The following is a 15,357-nucleotide window of genomic DNA, read 5'->3' as shown; positions in this document are numbered from 1 at the left end:
TTATTTCTATTTATAAATTTTTTTTCACTAAATTTCATTGAACTCTTAAAATTATAAAAATGTTCCGTTAGATTTAAACGTGGTTTATTAACTGATCTTAATAGTAATATTAATCCAGTGCATAACTTTTAATTTTTAAAAATTAAATTAAATCATATGTTCACATTCAGTTATTGAAAAAGAAGTCTTACTATTGATTTGACTAACTGACCGCGTTCAACTTCAACCCTAGACAATGTTATTTTTAGTTGCTTCTCCACCAAAGAAAAACTGAGAAAACAGTATTCGTTAACTAATTTTCTTAATCAGGAAGGTAATTAGCCAATAATATAATACCCTAGTAACTTCCATTGCAAGCAGGAAGGAAAATACTGTCAGTCTTCTACCGTGTCATTTGGAAAACCACCAAACCCTTGACTTAAACCTAGTCAAATTGACCAAAAAGGTTAAAAAATAAAAAATAAAAAAACAAAAAGAGTTAAACTCTCTGTTATTAATTTTTTTACTTTTTACCACTGAAATGTAGAGAATATATAGAAATGAAAAATAGAAAGGCGTTGTCTTGATATTACATACAAGAGAGAAAAACGCAATTCCCTCCGGATAATGTTCTCTTCCTCACAATACCACCAACCTCTTTCCTTCCTTGTTAATCTGAGTCACTAATTAGTTTTGTTTTTAAACCTTCTCTTGACCGGCCAAGCAATGGCAGCAGCTACTCTTCCTCTCTAACACCACCCTAACCTTACCCTTCTCATAATCATTTTTAGGACAGGATGGCCTTTTGCACTACTCTCCATTTGCTCCTAGTTGGCCTCCTGTCTCTCCCTATTTTTCTTTCCTCCACCATTGCAGTAGCTGCTGCTGCCACCCCCACCAATGGCGGAATCCGCCTTGGCTTTATCAGAAAACCTTCATCCGATATCCCCACTTTCCGGGAAGCTCCAGCTTTTCGCAATGGGGATTCTTGTGGGACTGATAAAATCCATATTACAATGAATTTAGATGCCAATTACCTTAGAGGCACCATGGCTGCAGTTTTATCTATTCTAAAGCATTCAACTTGCCCTGAAAACTTTTCCTTTCATTTCCTCTGGTCACGTTTCCAGCCTGAAATTTTCTCCAACATAAAATCAACCTTTCCTTACCTTAACTTCAAAATATACCGCTTTGACTCTAACCATGTTCGCGGTAAAATATCTAAATCAATTCGGCAAGCATTAGACCAGCCATTAAACTATGCAAGAATTTACCTTGCTGCTATACTTCCATTGGATGTTAAAAGAGTAATTTACTTAGATTCTGATCTTGTAGTTGTTGATGATATTGCAAAGTTATGGGAAGTTGATTTAGAAGACAAAGTACTGGGTGCACCAGAATATTGCCATGCAAATTTTACTAAATATTTTACAGAACTATTCTGGTCAAATCCTGTCTGGGCCAAGACATTTGATGGAAGAAAGCCTTGTTATTTTAATACAGGAGTTATGGTTGTGGATGTGGAGAAATGGAGAAAAGGAGACTATACAAAGAAAGTGGAGGAATGGATGGAAGTGCAAAAAAATATAAGAATATATCATTTAGGGTCACTGCCACCATTTTTATTGGTTTTAGGTGGGAATATAAAAGGGGTGGATCACAGATGGAACCAACATGGATTAGGAGGAGATAATATTGAGGGCAAGTGTAGGAATTTGCATCCTGGACCTGTTAGTTTGCTGCATTGGAGTGGGAAAGGAAAACCATGGTTAAGACTTGATTCAAGAAAGCCTTGCTCTGTGGATCATCTATGGGCACCTTATGATTTATATAAATCTTCAATGCATTCTTTGGAAGAGTATAATTAATGGGAGGAGAGAATTGGAGGAGGAGTTGGGTTAAGGTAAGGGATTTGGTAGGTTAGGAGATTGAAGAAGTTGATAATATATAATAGGTAATTAAGAAACCTTAAAAGAGAGACACAGAACTTTTTTTTAATGTTCCTTTTGTTCTGTGTCTGTATATGTATATTGTTGAAATTAATTATTTTCAATAATTTTCTGGTCTCTCTTTAATGGGATTCCATTGCAAGGAGCACGAGAAGATTTTGAGTTTTGTTGTAATAAACAACTTCTCTATATATTAGTAATTGTCATTTATAAGGTTATGCCTTCTATTTTTATTTTTTTTCAACTTTTTTGTTTCTCTAGTACTTAAGAATTATTTTTATTTAATTCCTAGGAAAATATATTATTTCTTTTTAATTACAATGAAAACCAGGTAACTTAATCATGCGCAGGTGCTTCAAAAGCCACACGCATACATTTAATACAATGATATCATCAACAACAAATATTAGGAGAAAAAATTTATATATATACACATACATGAAATGAAAGCTGAATTCTCCTTATTTTGATTTATACTCAAGAGATACTTCAGGTTCCAAGTCAAGTTTCATTGCTTCCTTCCTGCTCTTGAGAAATGCATCTGATTTTTCATTAATATTAGGAGCAACACTTAAAAGATGCGGTGGATACCTCACTTTTGGGTTTTTACTTGTGCTCTCCTTTCTGCTAACAACGTTCTCTTGCTCTGGGTCCTTGTCTTGACTTGTTATATTCACTTGAACTTTAGGGAGCTCTGTATTCCGGGGCAGTTTGGTGACTTTGCTTCTCTTCTTTGTAAAATTGTCGCCTTTCTTTAATTGGGATTGATCATCATCAGAATGGATTGAAGAACCAAGCTCGTTAATGGGAGTCCAGTCGTTCAAATCTTCTTCACTTATCTTGTAATGAATCTCAATTGCATACCTTGAATCATCGAACCTTTCTTGATCTGCGTTAGCGTTTGAAGGATCACTTACAGAAACAGAACGGTCCAAAGTTGTGCGTTTAAGGCCTGGAAACATGAGGCCGCCAATGAAGTTGAAAAGCCTCAGGCAAATATTGTTAGGAGGGTGATCCTTTTTTTGCATGATTTTGATCATAACCCAAGAACGAAGATGCAAGAAATGAAGGGAGAGGTGTGTATTTGAAATGAGAATGTGCTATTCTATCCTTGGAAAATGGGTAAACAAAAGCGCATTCTTTTCCCTTTTAACCCAAAAGGGAAGTGGCTTATAAGTTATTTCTCACCCACTTTAGCAGCTAGAAACAAAAGAGAAGAGATAGGAAGAATATCAGAGAATGATCTCTATTTATCTACTTGATGATGCCAATACCATAGCATAGACAAAATGAAGTAGAATCAATTCTAACTTTGCTTGTAACTTTGAAGTTTCATATATTCCCGAATCCCAGAACACCATATGACTCACGGGGAAAACCCATATATTCCCAAATCCGAAAGCACCATGACTCGCAGGATAAACCATATTTAGTCTATTATATACCAATAATGCACAGCATTACATCGTAACAGCAAAAGTTAATCACAGAACGCTTGATTTCTCATTACACCAACATATAAATCCATGGAACAAACGTCAACATTATTTTACAGACATAAGCATGTCGAGGAAAAAGAATACTTTGGAAAGAAAAAGATCACATATCATATATAACAGTTAATATTCCATCAAACAACAAAAACAGAACTTGGAAAAAGAAAATTGCACAGGATATCATTCTATAAGTTCACATAGCCATCTATTGCCAAAATTGGAAAAATATAAAGTTTCACGAAAGGTTCAAAAACAAAATCCACCATGGGAGCAAGCCTAATACTTTTTCCTCTAGAAGACAAGCTCATGAGGCTTCATTCCTGCCTTGAGAGAAAACCTAGCAGCTAGATAAGCCTTCAAGTCTGGAACCCCCTCAATTGATTTAATTAATGCTGCATCCACAGTCTTCTGATCATCTTTCTTTTCTTCTGGAAGCACATTTTTCTCCTGAATGTGGGTTAAGACCAAAATCAATATTAGGACAGATCAACAAAATATAATAAAATATAAGTATCAATAGCAAAACCTTAGTGTTTAGCAAACAAACCTCTTTCTCTGCCTCAAAGAACTCGCCTTCTCCCTTCTTGTTCTTCTTCTCAAATTGCTTGGCAAAATATTTGTCATCAAACTTATCAACATTAACTCCAGATATGTCAACCTTGGAGGAAGTTGCAATCACATAAGATTGGTTCACTCTCCTCAAAGGGACACCATTGATCTTAAATGGTCCTGTAGTAGAAAGTGACATAAATCAACAAGTGATGCAAATGGATACGATTTACTACAAGTCTGCAACCCATAGTTACATAAGGCTCATGCCCTAGCAGACAGAACAAACAAAAACACAGAACATCTAGCTTTAAGGATATACAATTATGCTCATTAATTGTATTTAGGGTGGTTAGAATGCTTCCAGAAGACAATTAAATGATTACAGAAATGCACCAATGTGGAGATAAGATACTGAGCCGAATGCAATTGAAAATAAAAGGTGTTATCCCACTCATATAGATACATGACTAATCTTATATGCAGTTATTATTATAATAATACAGTGATACACCTTAAGGCACAGGAAAGCTCTGTCATACATGGAAATATTTTACTAAATGCCTATGCCAATCATATAATGGAAAAAAATCAAATCATCCTTACCAGTGACCAAAAGCAACCCAGAGGAAAGCTGCTTCAAAAATACAACCCTTTTGCCCTTGAACCTTCCAGCAAGAATGATCAAAACAGTACCCGGAGTAATGCTAGACCTACAGGCATAAAAAGAAACGAGACAATTGTTACACATCCTAGGCACCACTCAATGCAGATAACCCTATAAATTGATTTATCTTCTATAATCTCTATTATCATTGAAGCTAACATTATCTTAATACACAAACAAAGATAAACGAACCCAATGAAAGCAAGCTAATACATGACAAAGTTATAAAATGAATCCAGAAGTCTACTCAAATCAGTAATAGAGAGAGAAATAATGACGAAGACCTGAGCTTGGTGGGCTTAGGCTTGCGCTTGTTAAGCAGAGGTTTCTTAGCATCATCAGCTGGGTAGAACTTGGGCGGCTTCTCGGTGGGAGCAGAGGGTTTGGGTTTGGGGTCGTGCTTAGGGAAAACGCCGCCATTTTTGGCCTTAATAGCCCACAAACCCCTTTTGTGGTACATCTGAGATCTCGAAAACTTGCCGATTCCTCGAACCAAATCTGGGTTCCTGCTCACCCTCACCGTCCTTGGAGCCATCGTTTCAATTAGGGTTCTTCTCTCTCGGCAGTAGGGGTTTATGTGTTCTGCTTATGCGTTTGTAAACAAAGCTAAAATGAAATTCTATTATTATTTTAATGCCAATTTTTATAAATATTTTGTTGTCGTCACCATCATTTTATTTAAATGATTTTACTTTATTTTCATCCATCTTATTTTTATATGACTTTTTTAAAAATATAAATATGTTATAATAATATAGACTGTCTAAAACAACAAATTTCATAAAATTTTATATAATGTTTAAAACTTTATTATTTTTATTCTTATTTATTTATTATGATAGATTCAACTAATTTTTAACAAAAAGACTTAAATATAAAATCTCACATTTCTAGTATAATTGAAAAAAGATCGATCAGACTGCTATAATTTTTATTTTTATTTTATAAAATTTAATAATTTCAATAGATTTCTATTGCCTTAGTATAACCGAATTTTAAATAAAATTTATTTATAAACATATTTTTTATATTTCTAAATTAGAGAGCCGAGACCTTCCACCTCATATTAAATAAATTTTTTTTAAGGTGACAAATTTTATTATTTTTTTTTATAAAAAAAAATGCTACTAATAAAATAATTTTTTAATTAAAATAAAGATTAAAATAGCATTTGATTTGAGATATATCAAGTTTTAATACCTTATATTATTGTTTTAGAATGAAGAGATTACAGAACATACGTGAGAAAAACTAATGGCGCACGTGCAAAGCTTTAATTTGGTTAATTATTATAAATTATAGAGTAATCGATAAAAATGGTCCTTGCTGGCGCTGCTGCCGGTGCTGGTGCTGGATGTAACCGAAGCTCAGTTGCTTCATTATCAAATCTTCAACCTTGACCATCCATTTTCTCCCAATGGATTTCTTCAGATCAGTATTCTCAGAGGAACATGATTCTCCAAAATCCGAACACGAATCCAAATCCTTCAATAATCAACCCCAATCCGATTCAGATCCAAACTCCCCTCCTAACCCTAACCCGAACACCACTGATGGTGCATGGAGCTTTGGGGGTCTCATGAGAACCCTGACAACCAAATCTGAATCTGTCATCGAAATTTACCGCCGCGATCTAAAGGAATTCGGGTCGGGCCTAAAGAAGGAGATCGAGGTAGCCCATGGATCGTTAGAGACTGTGGGGCACACTATTGATGAGATTGGTAGCTCTGTGTTGAAAAGTACTGCCCAGATCATTTCCCAAGGCAAGGAAGCAATCCTCGCCGATCACGAATCCGATTCATCTGATAATAATGAGAGAAGCATTGCTAGTCAACAAAGCTTGAACTCGAAACCTTATAGTCGCTTTGATGCTCAGGTACGAGCGATTCAAGGCGATGCGACTACATACAGCGAGGAGCCAGAGGATTTGGATGATTATAGGAAATGGAAATTAGGGTTCGTTTTGGAAGAGAAGAGAGAGGAAGTTGAAAGTTTGCTTGATGAGAATGGTACTATGGAGAGTATATTTAATAGGCTCGTTCCAAATATTGTTGATGAGGAGACATTTTGGTCTAGATATTATTATAAGCTTTATAAGCTCAAGCAAGCTGAAGATGTGAGAGCTAATCTTGTAAAGCGAGCAACTTCAACAGAAGAGGAGGAGTTGAGTTGGGATGTTGATGATGATGAGGAAGAAGAAATCAAAGATGAGAGTAATGAGAAGGAGCCAATAGTGAATGCTAATGAAATTAATCAAATGGCCAACAAAGAATCTGAACAAAGTGTGAATGTAGAGAAGAAGGAGATATCTGTGCAGGAATCAAATGAAGAGAAGGCTTTGAGTGGTGAAAATGTGGCTGGTAAGCAAGGGGAATTGGAGAAGAGCAAGGAAGAGTTTGTATCAAAATCTGATGAGAAAGCAGGATCAGAAGGGAAGGGTGACAAAGAAGAATCTTCAAAAGATAGTGATGTTTCGGTTATATCGAGCCACCCATCAATGCCAGAGGAGGAAGATCTTGGGTGGGATGAGATTGAGGATCTAAGCAGTATTGATGAGAAGAAAGTGAGTCATAGTGGAAGTCCAAACAAGGTTGATTTGAGGAAGCGATTGAGTGCTGCAGAAGAAGAGGAGGATTTGAGTTGGGATATTGAAGATGATGATGAGCCAGTTAAAGCTTGAAGTAATTGTTTTGTTTATAACACCAAAATTTATTACTTTGTCTGATCTATCAGCATATTTGTGCAAGTGTTATATAGATTTTGGTTCATTTGTACCTTAAAAGTGCGAGCATTATCTCCCATTATATTACTTGAAGTGGAAACAAATGTGTGTTTAATAATAACATTTTCATTTCTTGACTTGCTTTAAGTTAAGGTACGAGAGACTCTATTGTGATGTGTATATGTATAGTTGTGATTTGATAATTTTCTCTGTTGGCTTGACAATTAGGAGCCACGCTAACCCAAGCTCTTGGAGTAACAGCAAAATTTTTGTGATGGCTACTGGTTGGCTTGCATTAAAAATGCAATGTTAACAAAGGCTTTATGAGGAATTGCAGCTTGTATGTTCAAGGCAAACAATTCAGCTAATGGATACGCATGTAAGAGAGAGTTATGCTTGATGGCATAAAGTTTCTTGCTGCTGAATGTGTACCCACTGAATCTATAGTGCTTCAGCCCCTATTGCAATGCATTTTGGTTTTAGGAATTGAAAGTTAGCTAGCATTTCAGTTGACAGAACTAAGCTGATTTTTCTGCTCTTGTTTAGTTAGTTGGGCAATCCAAGAAATTAGCAAAGAGGAATACAAGTAGATGTAGTAGAATTGTAATATCGGCTATGCATCTGCAGACGAGATCCTCGAGGCCTTTTAGTTAAAGACCAACAAGAAAAAAGAACCAATTTCTCTCTTTAGAATCTTTCATCTTCCTACATGGATTTCCCTTTTTTCTTCTTCTATCTTGCTCAAACCAAACAGTATAGGCCTGCCTGACGATTTTACGACTGGAACAGAGAGAAATGCAAGAGCTGAAAGTGTAATTGAATCAACCGGAAGTGTTTTGGCCATTGCTGCTAAGTGCTGCTGAGATTAAGATAACATTGGGAACTAGCTGAATGTGCCATGCGTACATATTCAAATATCCTACTGGAGAAATAAAGAATCAAAAACATCCAACCAGAGAGCAAATTATATGTCTACCAAAAAGATAAAAATATAAATAACTCGTTAATACAAAATCTTCCCTTACGAGAACTAATTCACACTCTGCAGACTTAAGGCTCAACTACCCCTAAAGCCCTACACGATTGGCATCAAAGAAACGTGTAGTGACCAACGCTAGAACCTAATTTACAGAGAAAAAAAAAACGGAGTAAATAAATTGAAAGAACAAACTCGTTCCGCAGCATTCAGGCCCCATTTGTACAAGTAAGAATCCTTCAGAGCAAGAAGTGCATAATAGAGACCTATCGTTGACTTGTATTTCTTCGGCCATGGGGCTGCCTCAATTTAACATCATGCAGATTTTCCTTCAACACCGACACACGTTTCAGAAGCAGAATCTGTTACATGTGTTTCAATGGAAGGCAATGTGAGAAGGCGCCTTTTCTGCGCGCGGGGTGGAAGATGCTTTGCAGGCTTTCTTGATCCTACAGTCCAGGGCAAGAAAACCCCAGTACCACCACGAGACATCCTTTTTGGACTCAACACCATTGGCCGCATTGGAGCAAGCATGACCACTGGAGTACGCAGGACTCCCCATTTAGACATCATATCCATTGCATCATACCCTCCAACAGCTCCATTAGGCATTGCATATGGGCTTGGTATGCTGGGTTGCCATAGGGTCATGGCACCTGCCATTGGACTAGTTGGTGGTGACTGGCCTTGGTTGCTGTCTGGGCGCACTCTGAAGAATGTGATGCTGACCCTATCTTTTGGAGATGAGCACATGACATGTCTTGCCATGTCAGAACTGTTTCCCCTCATCACCAAAAGAGACCTGCAAGTTTTTCGAAATCAAGTCATAAATGAACTTGTCCGCTAGAAGTTGCATGATGAAAATAAACTGGTGGCAACTTAGAAATTGTTCAAGTAAAGAAAATTTTGTTGAGATCTATATCAAGCACACAAACAATTTTATGGATGCAGCAAAATACATTTAAATGCCTCTCTGTCTACTACTACATTTGTCGCAAAACGAGTACAATGCAACATATAGAACTTAATCAAGAAAAAAATTTTGCTTAATGTAGAATTACAGTCAAACAGCTTTGATGGAGGTCTCGATGCATGTTGCATGGAATGAAGAAGATGCAGTACTAGTTGAACCTTCCATTCAAATTCAGCCACAGCAAGTGCTATTACTAGATATATAACCATAAACACAGTAAAATTATGCGATGTCGCTGCTATCTCAGTTAGTTTTTTCATGAAAAATTTGTCGAGTTGAATTTGTTCATAACTATTTTCTCATTTATGCCATCCCCAATTCTTACAGTTCTTAATTCTGCTCGGCAGAAGAGCCTGGGGGAAGATCTTAGAGTAACATAAAAATGTGGAAATTCAATTTAAAGAAACTCTCAGTGTGTACCCTTCTTTCAGTGAAAGCATAAGTGGACCTCTATAATTCCCATCATTGTCACTCACAAGAGTACGTCCAAAAGCCATTGTTGACTCTGATAGAACAAGAGTAGAGATTGGTTGATCCAAATGAGGTGGCTTCTGAAAAGGCTGTGAATATTCCTCCTGCATCCAAAACCACATACATTTGAAATTTCCTCTGTTATTTTCTCACTAACCAATAAACTGAAGATCCAAAAACAAAATGGTATATCACTCTATCCTCCTATATATGTATTCTAACTAACAATAAAGAGAAAACATGAAGATTTAGCAAAACATAAAATACCTTATCAAAGAAATGAATGATGCAACCATTTGGTTTTTTATATTCTGGTATTAGTTGCCACTGAACCAGGTGGTCAATGACACTTTCGAGAAGAGCTGGAATTGATTCTAAATCACCTGTCAAAATTTTTTTCAAAAATTGTGAAATGGCTTAATATTTTTGCAGTAATATATGCAAAGTTTTAAGGAATCCCCCATCCAAAAATGGGGAGGGAAGGAAGAAAGCCACAAGAACGAACTAATCATAAATTTTAGTTTGGTAGCACTAACTTGTTTGGTTGTTACTTATAGCTTCCTCTTTTATATGTCCAAAAATTGGAACGCCAAGCTGAATGAGCTCTCTCTTGTTTCCCTTCATCTGCTTGTTGAATAAAATATAACTGTCGCCTGCATTCATTGTTTAGGAAAATACGTTTAATTTTTATCAACAAGAAGTCTTGCCCATCAAGTGATGTGAATTTTGAATGTGAGCAAGTACAAGTTTTTCCACACCCAAATTGCATTTCAATCAACCAGCATTGAGAAATAAAAAACAAATAAAAAGAGGAGTGATATTAAAGATGTAACATGCAATAGGAATATCATAATTGCATCAACATAGGGACATTCGAATCCTTTGTATCAGCAACAAACACTTTATGATAAAAAGTGTAACAACTGCTTTTGAGAAATCTTCTTTTTTCTTTAGAAATATGTAAGGCTAACTTTTTAGAAAATAATGCAAACCCCAAAGGCTCGCTTTATCGGCCTGTTATCCAGACTTGCTAGATATCAGACGGTATCTAGGTGCTCTATTTCAAATTGAATTGGGATCGACTTACAGGTTTTAGTAACATAACATATCTTACGTAAAGCTAATGCAGCTTATTTGACCAGAGTAGAAAAATGAATGCCTAAACATATTAGAACAAAGCTTATCGTCAATTACCACAACAAAGCATGATTAATCATAAAAGTAGGACAAAGAGAAAGGTCACCTGCAAGTTCCCCATTCTGACCAGCAACTCGTAGTTCAGTAACGAAGTCAGTCAACTTAGAGAGCTCAGAATCAGTGAATAAGTCCTCATATAACTTTAAACCTTTCACAACATTCACCTGCCAGTTGTAATATCTCTCAATCAGTAACAGCTGGCTGTTTTTTTATTTTTATTTTTTTTTAAGAGCATATACTATAGGGATATCTACTCTGTGAATTCCATCTTCTTTAAGGAAAGAAGTTTTTTAAATTTTGAATTAAAGAACTCGCCATGTGCCCTTTCACTTGTTCTTTGGCAGTGAAACCTTTTGTCAACTTTATTTGATCAGGACGTGCATTGCAATCTTCATGGTTTGAACATATGTCAATGCTCTCAATTATAGGCTGCACTTCTTGAGACCCTGCATTCCAAACATAAGCAATGAAATGAACCCAGCAATGCCATGAGAATCAAACCATTATTATTAAACTTGTAATCACAAGTATCTTGGCCCATTAAAAATTTTTAAAACTAGTTCTTTTCTTTTTTTAATCAATTTGGCTTTGACTGAGTTTGAACATACAAACTAACAATCCAGAGATATTTCTGAACTTTGATAAACATGGTTCGAAGAAATTATTCCAAAAACATAATTTGGTATAGTGTTAGGACATACGTGCAAATTTATATAGGCCTAACTGTAATTGAAATTCATTTTTTAGTGATTGTTTGATGATGTGGCATAAATGTATTAAATTTTGGCAAATAAGTGCTGCATTGTCATTCATGAGACATAGGAATTGATATAAGAGAAATTGAATTGTATTGGATTTTTTAGAACAGTAAAATTCTCTTTTCTCTCTCTCCTTGATCTTCTCTCTTCTTTTACAATTTTCCTATTCAAACCCTAAGTTAGCTTCATGACTAGCAAGCCTGACAGATATCAGGTCAAAAATAAAATTGCCAAATGCATAGCAACTGTCGAACCATATGCTCATACTTACCAATATAAAGATACTCATTTTATAGAATCAAAGATAAATGACAAACCTCTGTACAAATTGATTGGCATCTAGTTGAAAGCCACTGCAGTTTTACAAGTCATAACAGGACTTTCATTCACCAACTTAAAATTCACTTTCTACAGAGAGGTTCTAATAATAGCATAATACCACAAAGTCTAATTCTTTAGAGACTAGCTAAATAACATTTTAGACAGCACTTAACATTAATGGAAGATGGTACACAAAAATCGGTGTTGCATAGTGCCATCCAATGTGAGTTACATTAATCTTCTAATAATATTTGTTTCATTAATAATAGATATTCCTTTGTCTCACTATTGTCATCTTACTATTTGATCACACATTTCCAACAAACTCAGCTGCAGCCCTTTTTTTACTTCCCTAGGATGGAAAAAATATTTGTCACATTTGTTACAAAGCTGTCACTGTCAAATTTGTACCATAAGGTACCAAATAATACCCCAACAAAACAACAAAAATGAAAAAGGTAGTTCAGCACTGTACGAGATTCGAATCTTGAATCGGCTTATTCGGCTACCCAGTCTATCACTGTCCACCACGACAATTGGGTCATACACACAACTGAGTTGACCGGGAATCTCGGCCTAGTCAACCGAGTCGACTCATACAGAGTCGTAAAAAAGAAAACTTTAGGATTAGCGATAAAAAATTGTTTTCCAACAGCCCAAAAAAGCGGGCCACCACGTGGAAGGTTCAAATGGCAGCCATGACGTCAGTGTTAACATCTGACGGTTAGCATCAAACGCCGCCTGTAATAAAATCATTGCACACATCTCCAAGTAGTTGCATCCAACGTAATGGTATTCGCTCCTCCCAAAACTAACTGTAACACCAGATGCAGACAAGCAATTTTCACCACCTCGAAACACTCAAACCCCTCTAAAACCTCGATATCGACCGTAAATATTACTACTACCACTTTTTATTTTTAATTGTTTCCCTTAAAAAAAGTTGCTTTACGGGAAAAAGAAAAATTATTTTCTATACAGTTTTTATCAGATTATAGGAATTTGATAAAAATCAAATTTCAGAAGATCCGACATGCCTTTGAAAAAAAATTAACTCAATCTAACTAGCATCGTCTAATAGAACGTTGAATTCAAAGTCAAATAAAATTGCAAAAGGGAGTTTGAATCTCGGATCTGATGGAGAAAAACTGGTTTATGTTTGATTCCTGGGAAAATGGAGGGAATAAATTAGCAGTTCCTTTTCAATATTTTAAAAAATACTATAATATAAAAGATCAGGGATTCATATATTTAAATTGCCCGGACTTTTATTTTCTAGGCTACCAAACAATACAATTAATTTAATTTGTAATATTTTATTGAAAACAAAGGAAAAAGACAAAAACAAAAACAAATAATTAAGAAGTATTCCAAACACATTGTTTGCGATGAAAAAAATAACGAAATTAAATAAAAACTATTTCTCATATTTAGCAAATCATTTTTAAAAAAGGACGCGATTTAGAAAAATTAGAAAAATTAATGTAAAATCACTTGTGAGCGATTGTCAGTCCCGATCACGATTTCCGAGAACAAACACAAACAAAATCATCAAAAGCTCACTCGCTACTGACTGATCAAAATTCTCATTCAAATTACTAAATATGAGAGAAGACAAAAGGCAAGCTCCTTTGTATAGAAAGTAATTATTTTTGAGGATAAAAGATTATACTTACCTGAATCAGTTATATCACTTTCAGGCGAATCCTCCTCTTCAACAACCTCGCCGCCGTCGTCACCGTCATCAATACCACTTTCCAGACTTTCCCTCACTTTCTCATCAACTTTCTCTTTCTCATCCAAATACACCTCCTTCAACATTACCTCATTCTTCTTCTCAATTTCACATTTCTTTTCATTCAATTTCCTCTCAGTCACTCGCCTTAGTTCCACCGCCACGTCAGCAATCGAATGATATTTCTGCATCTGGAGCACTGGGATCCAGTTCAGCCTCCTCCGATGTATGGCAGCGAAAACCGAATCATATTCCGATCCTGCTCCTCCGCTTCCGCTGACCTGCGCCAGGTGACTGCACAGCGCATCAATTATGGCGTTGGCAGCAGCGAATTCCCCGCGAAACCAGCCGAGAATGGCGTCTTTGGCGTAAGCGTCCGCCATCAACATTGGAGGCGTTTGTACGGGAACCACAGCAGGCATCACCGGGGGGACAGCTCGATCCGTCGGCGATGCTGGCCCAGCCGCCATCGGCATCAGTGATAAGTAAGGTGGACTAATTCTTCTATGTTACGTAGTATTTCACCTCTTAAAACTCCGAAACACCGGCGTTCAGAGTGTGGACTGTTACCTTCCGGGCGAGATATCGGCTGAGAATATCGGGGAGCAAGGAAGAAAAAATACGAAGAGAGAGAGGCAGGTGAAATCAAAGGGGTCACACATGGGAAGGTTTTTGGTTGATGAAACGAGGAGTATATATGAGAGAGGCACGTCCGTACATAAGTTGGGACCAGGTGCTGACATGGCAAATTGGGAGAGGCTCTGACGTGGCCAAACAGAACTGAAGGTTTGGTTGGTTGGCCGCTAAAGAAAGATGGTTAGGTCCTTTGGTGCATGTAGAACCAAAACCGGTTGTGAAACTTTGAGAGTTAGAGCTTTTGGGGAAGCTGGAAGTCAATTTACTAAAATAGGCCTCCAAAATAATTAACTGTTTTTTGTCACGTTTTTTTTTAAAAAACAATTAAAACTGATGATCGTTTCCATACTAATATTTGTCTTTTGTTTTTTTTTTTTTTTTTTTGCCAAATTATCAAATATCGTGATGATTCTCTGGTTTTTAAAAAATAGTTCTAAATCCTTTTAAAAAAAAGAAGTTCACAATCTTATTATTGAAGAAAGAAGAATATTCGAGTTTAAAACTTAAAGTACCATATGTTAAAAGAATTTAAATATATATATTTATATCATACGAATAAAAAAAAATATCAGGTATAATTTATTAATTTTACTAATTGGGGCTATCTAATAATGAAATTTCAGCTATTTGTAAATTTGGGAGAGAAAGTTCACAATATTGACGTATTGAGATTTCCTTCCAGCAACTCCTTCTAGATAATGGTACTGTTGGCCACATATTCTTACCATTGTTATTTGCTAGAAATTTGAAATTTCAGAATTTAGTGTGAAGTGTATGATGTGAGATCACATAGTTTTCATGGTGGGGTTGATTATTTTTTCTTAACTTTCTAGGGATTTGAATGAGCAGTCATACAAAGCTTCATGCATTGGATAATTTGTTGACATTTAGTTGTTACAAACAATGACAATTCCACATATTTCAAAAA

General features: G+C 36.0%; 4 protein-coding genes across 4 annotated transcripts; 2 read left to right on the top strand and 2 right to left on the bottom strand.

The window, feature by feature from the left end:
- The first annotated feature begins 681 nt into the window (after window positions 1–681).
- Window positions 682–1,952, top strand: LOC105650234 (putative galacturonosyltransferase-like 4). Its single transcript, XM_012237103.4, has one exon. The coding sequence runs from the start codon at window positions 777–779 to the stop codon at window positions 1,845–1,847; it is 1,071 nt and encodes a 356-aa protein (XP_012092493.1). The 5' UTR covers window positions 682–776; the 3' UTR covers window positions 1,848–1,952.
- A 1,559-nt stretch (window positions 1,953–3,511) lies between these two features.
- Window positions 3,512–5,255, bottom strand: LOC105650043 (large ribosomal subunit protein eL6). The gene is made up of 4 exons (XM_012236915.4): window positions 4,925–5,255; window positions 4,580–4,686; window positions 3,972–4,153; window positions 3,512–3,871 (listed from the first exon to the last, which is right to left on the bottom strand). Exons 1-4 carry the CDS (start codon window positions 5,173–5,175, stop codon window positions 3,716–3,718), a joined length of 696 nt encoding a protein of 231 aa, XP_012092305.1. The 5' UTR covers window positions 5,176–5,255; the 3' UTR covers window positions 3,512–3,715.
- Window positions 5,256–5,948: 693 nt separating this feature from the next.
- Window positions 5,949–7,509, top strand: LOC105650042 (BSD domain-containing protein). The gene has a single exon (XM_012236914.4). The coding sequence runs from the start codon at window positions 6,058–6,060 to the stop codon at window positions 7,318–7,320; it is 1,263 nt and encodes a 420-aa protein (XP_012092304.1). The 5' UTR covers window positions 5,949–6,057; the 3' UTR covers window positions 7,321–7,509.
- Window positions 7,510–8,326: 817 nt separating this feature from the next.
- LOC105650040 (oxidoreductase, 2OG-Fe(II) oxygenase family protein) lies at window positions 8,327–14,469 on the bottom strand. The gene is made up of 7 exons (XM_020685518.2): window positions 13,735–14,469; window positions 11,295–11,425; window positions 11,026–11,143; window positions 10,319–10,435; window positions 10,050–10,165; window positions 9,732–9,886; window positions 8,327–9,140 (listed from the first exon to the last, which is right to left on the bottom strand). Exons 1-7 carry the CDS (start codon window positions 14,267–14,269, stop codon window positions 8,654–8,656), a joined length of 1,659 nt encoding a protein of 552 aa, XP_020541177.1. The 5' UTR covers window positions 14,270–14,469; the 3' UTR covers window positions 8,327–8,653.
- Window positions 14,470–15,357: the final 888 nt, after the last annotated feature.

The sequence above is a fragment of the Jatropha curcas genome, chromosome 5, assembly GCF_041381405.1.
Source record: "Jatropha curcas cultivar XTBG-Jc1 chromosome 5, XTBG_Jcur_1.0, whole genome shotgun sequence".
Lineage (NCBI taxonomy): Eukaryota > Viridiplantae > Streptophyta > Magnoliopsida > Malpighiales > Euphorbiaceae > Jatropha > Jatropha curcas.
The sequence above is the reverse complement of the archived record's forward strand: the minus strand, read 5'-3'. Positions and strand labels throughout refer to the sequence as shown.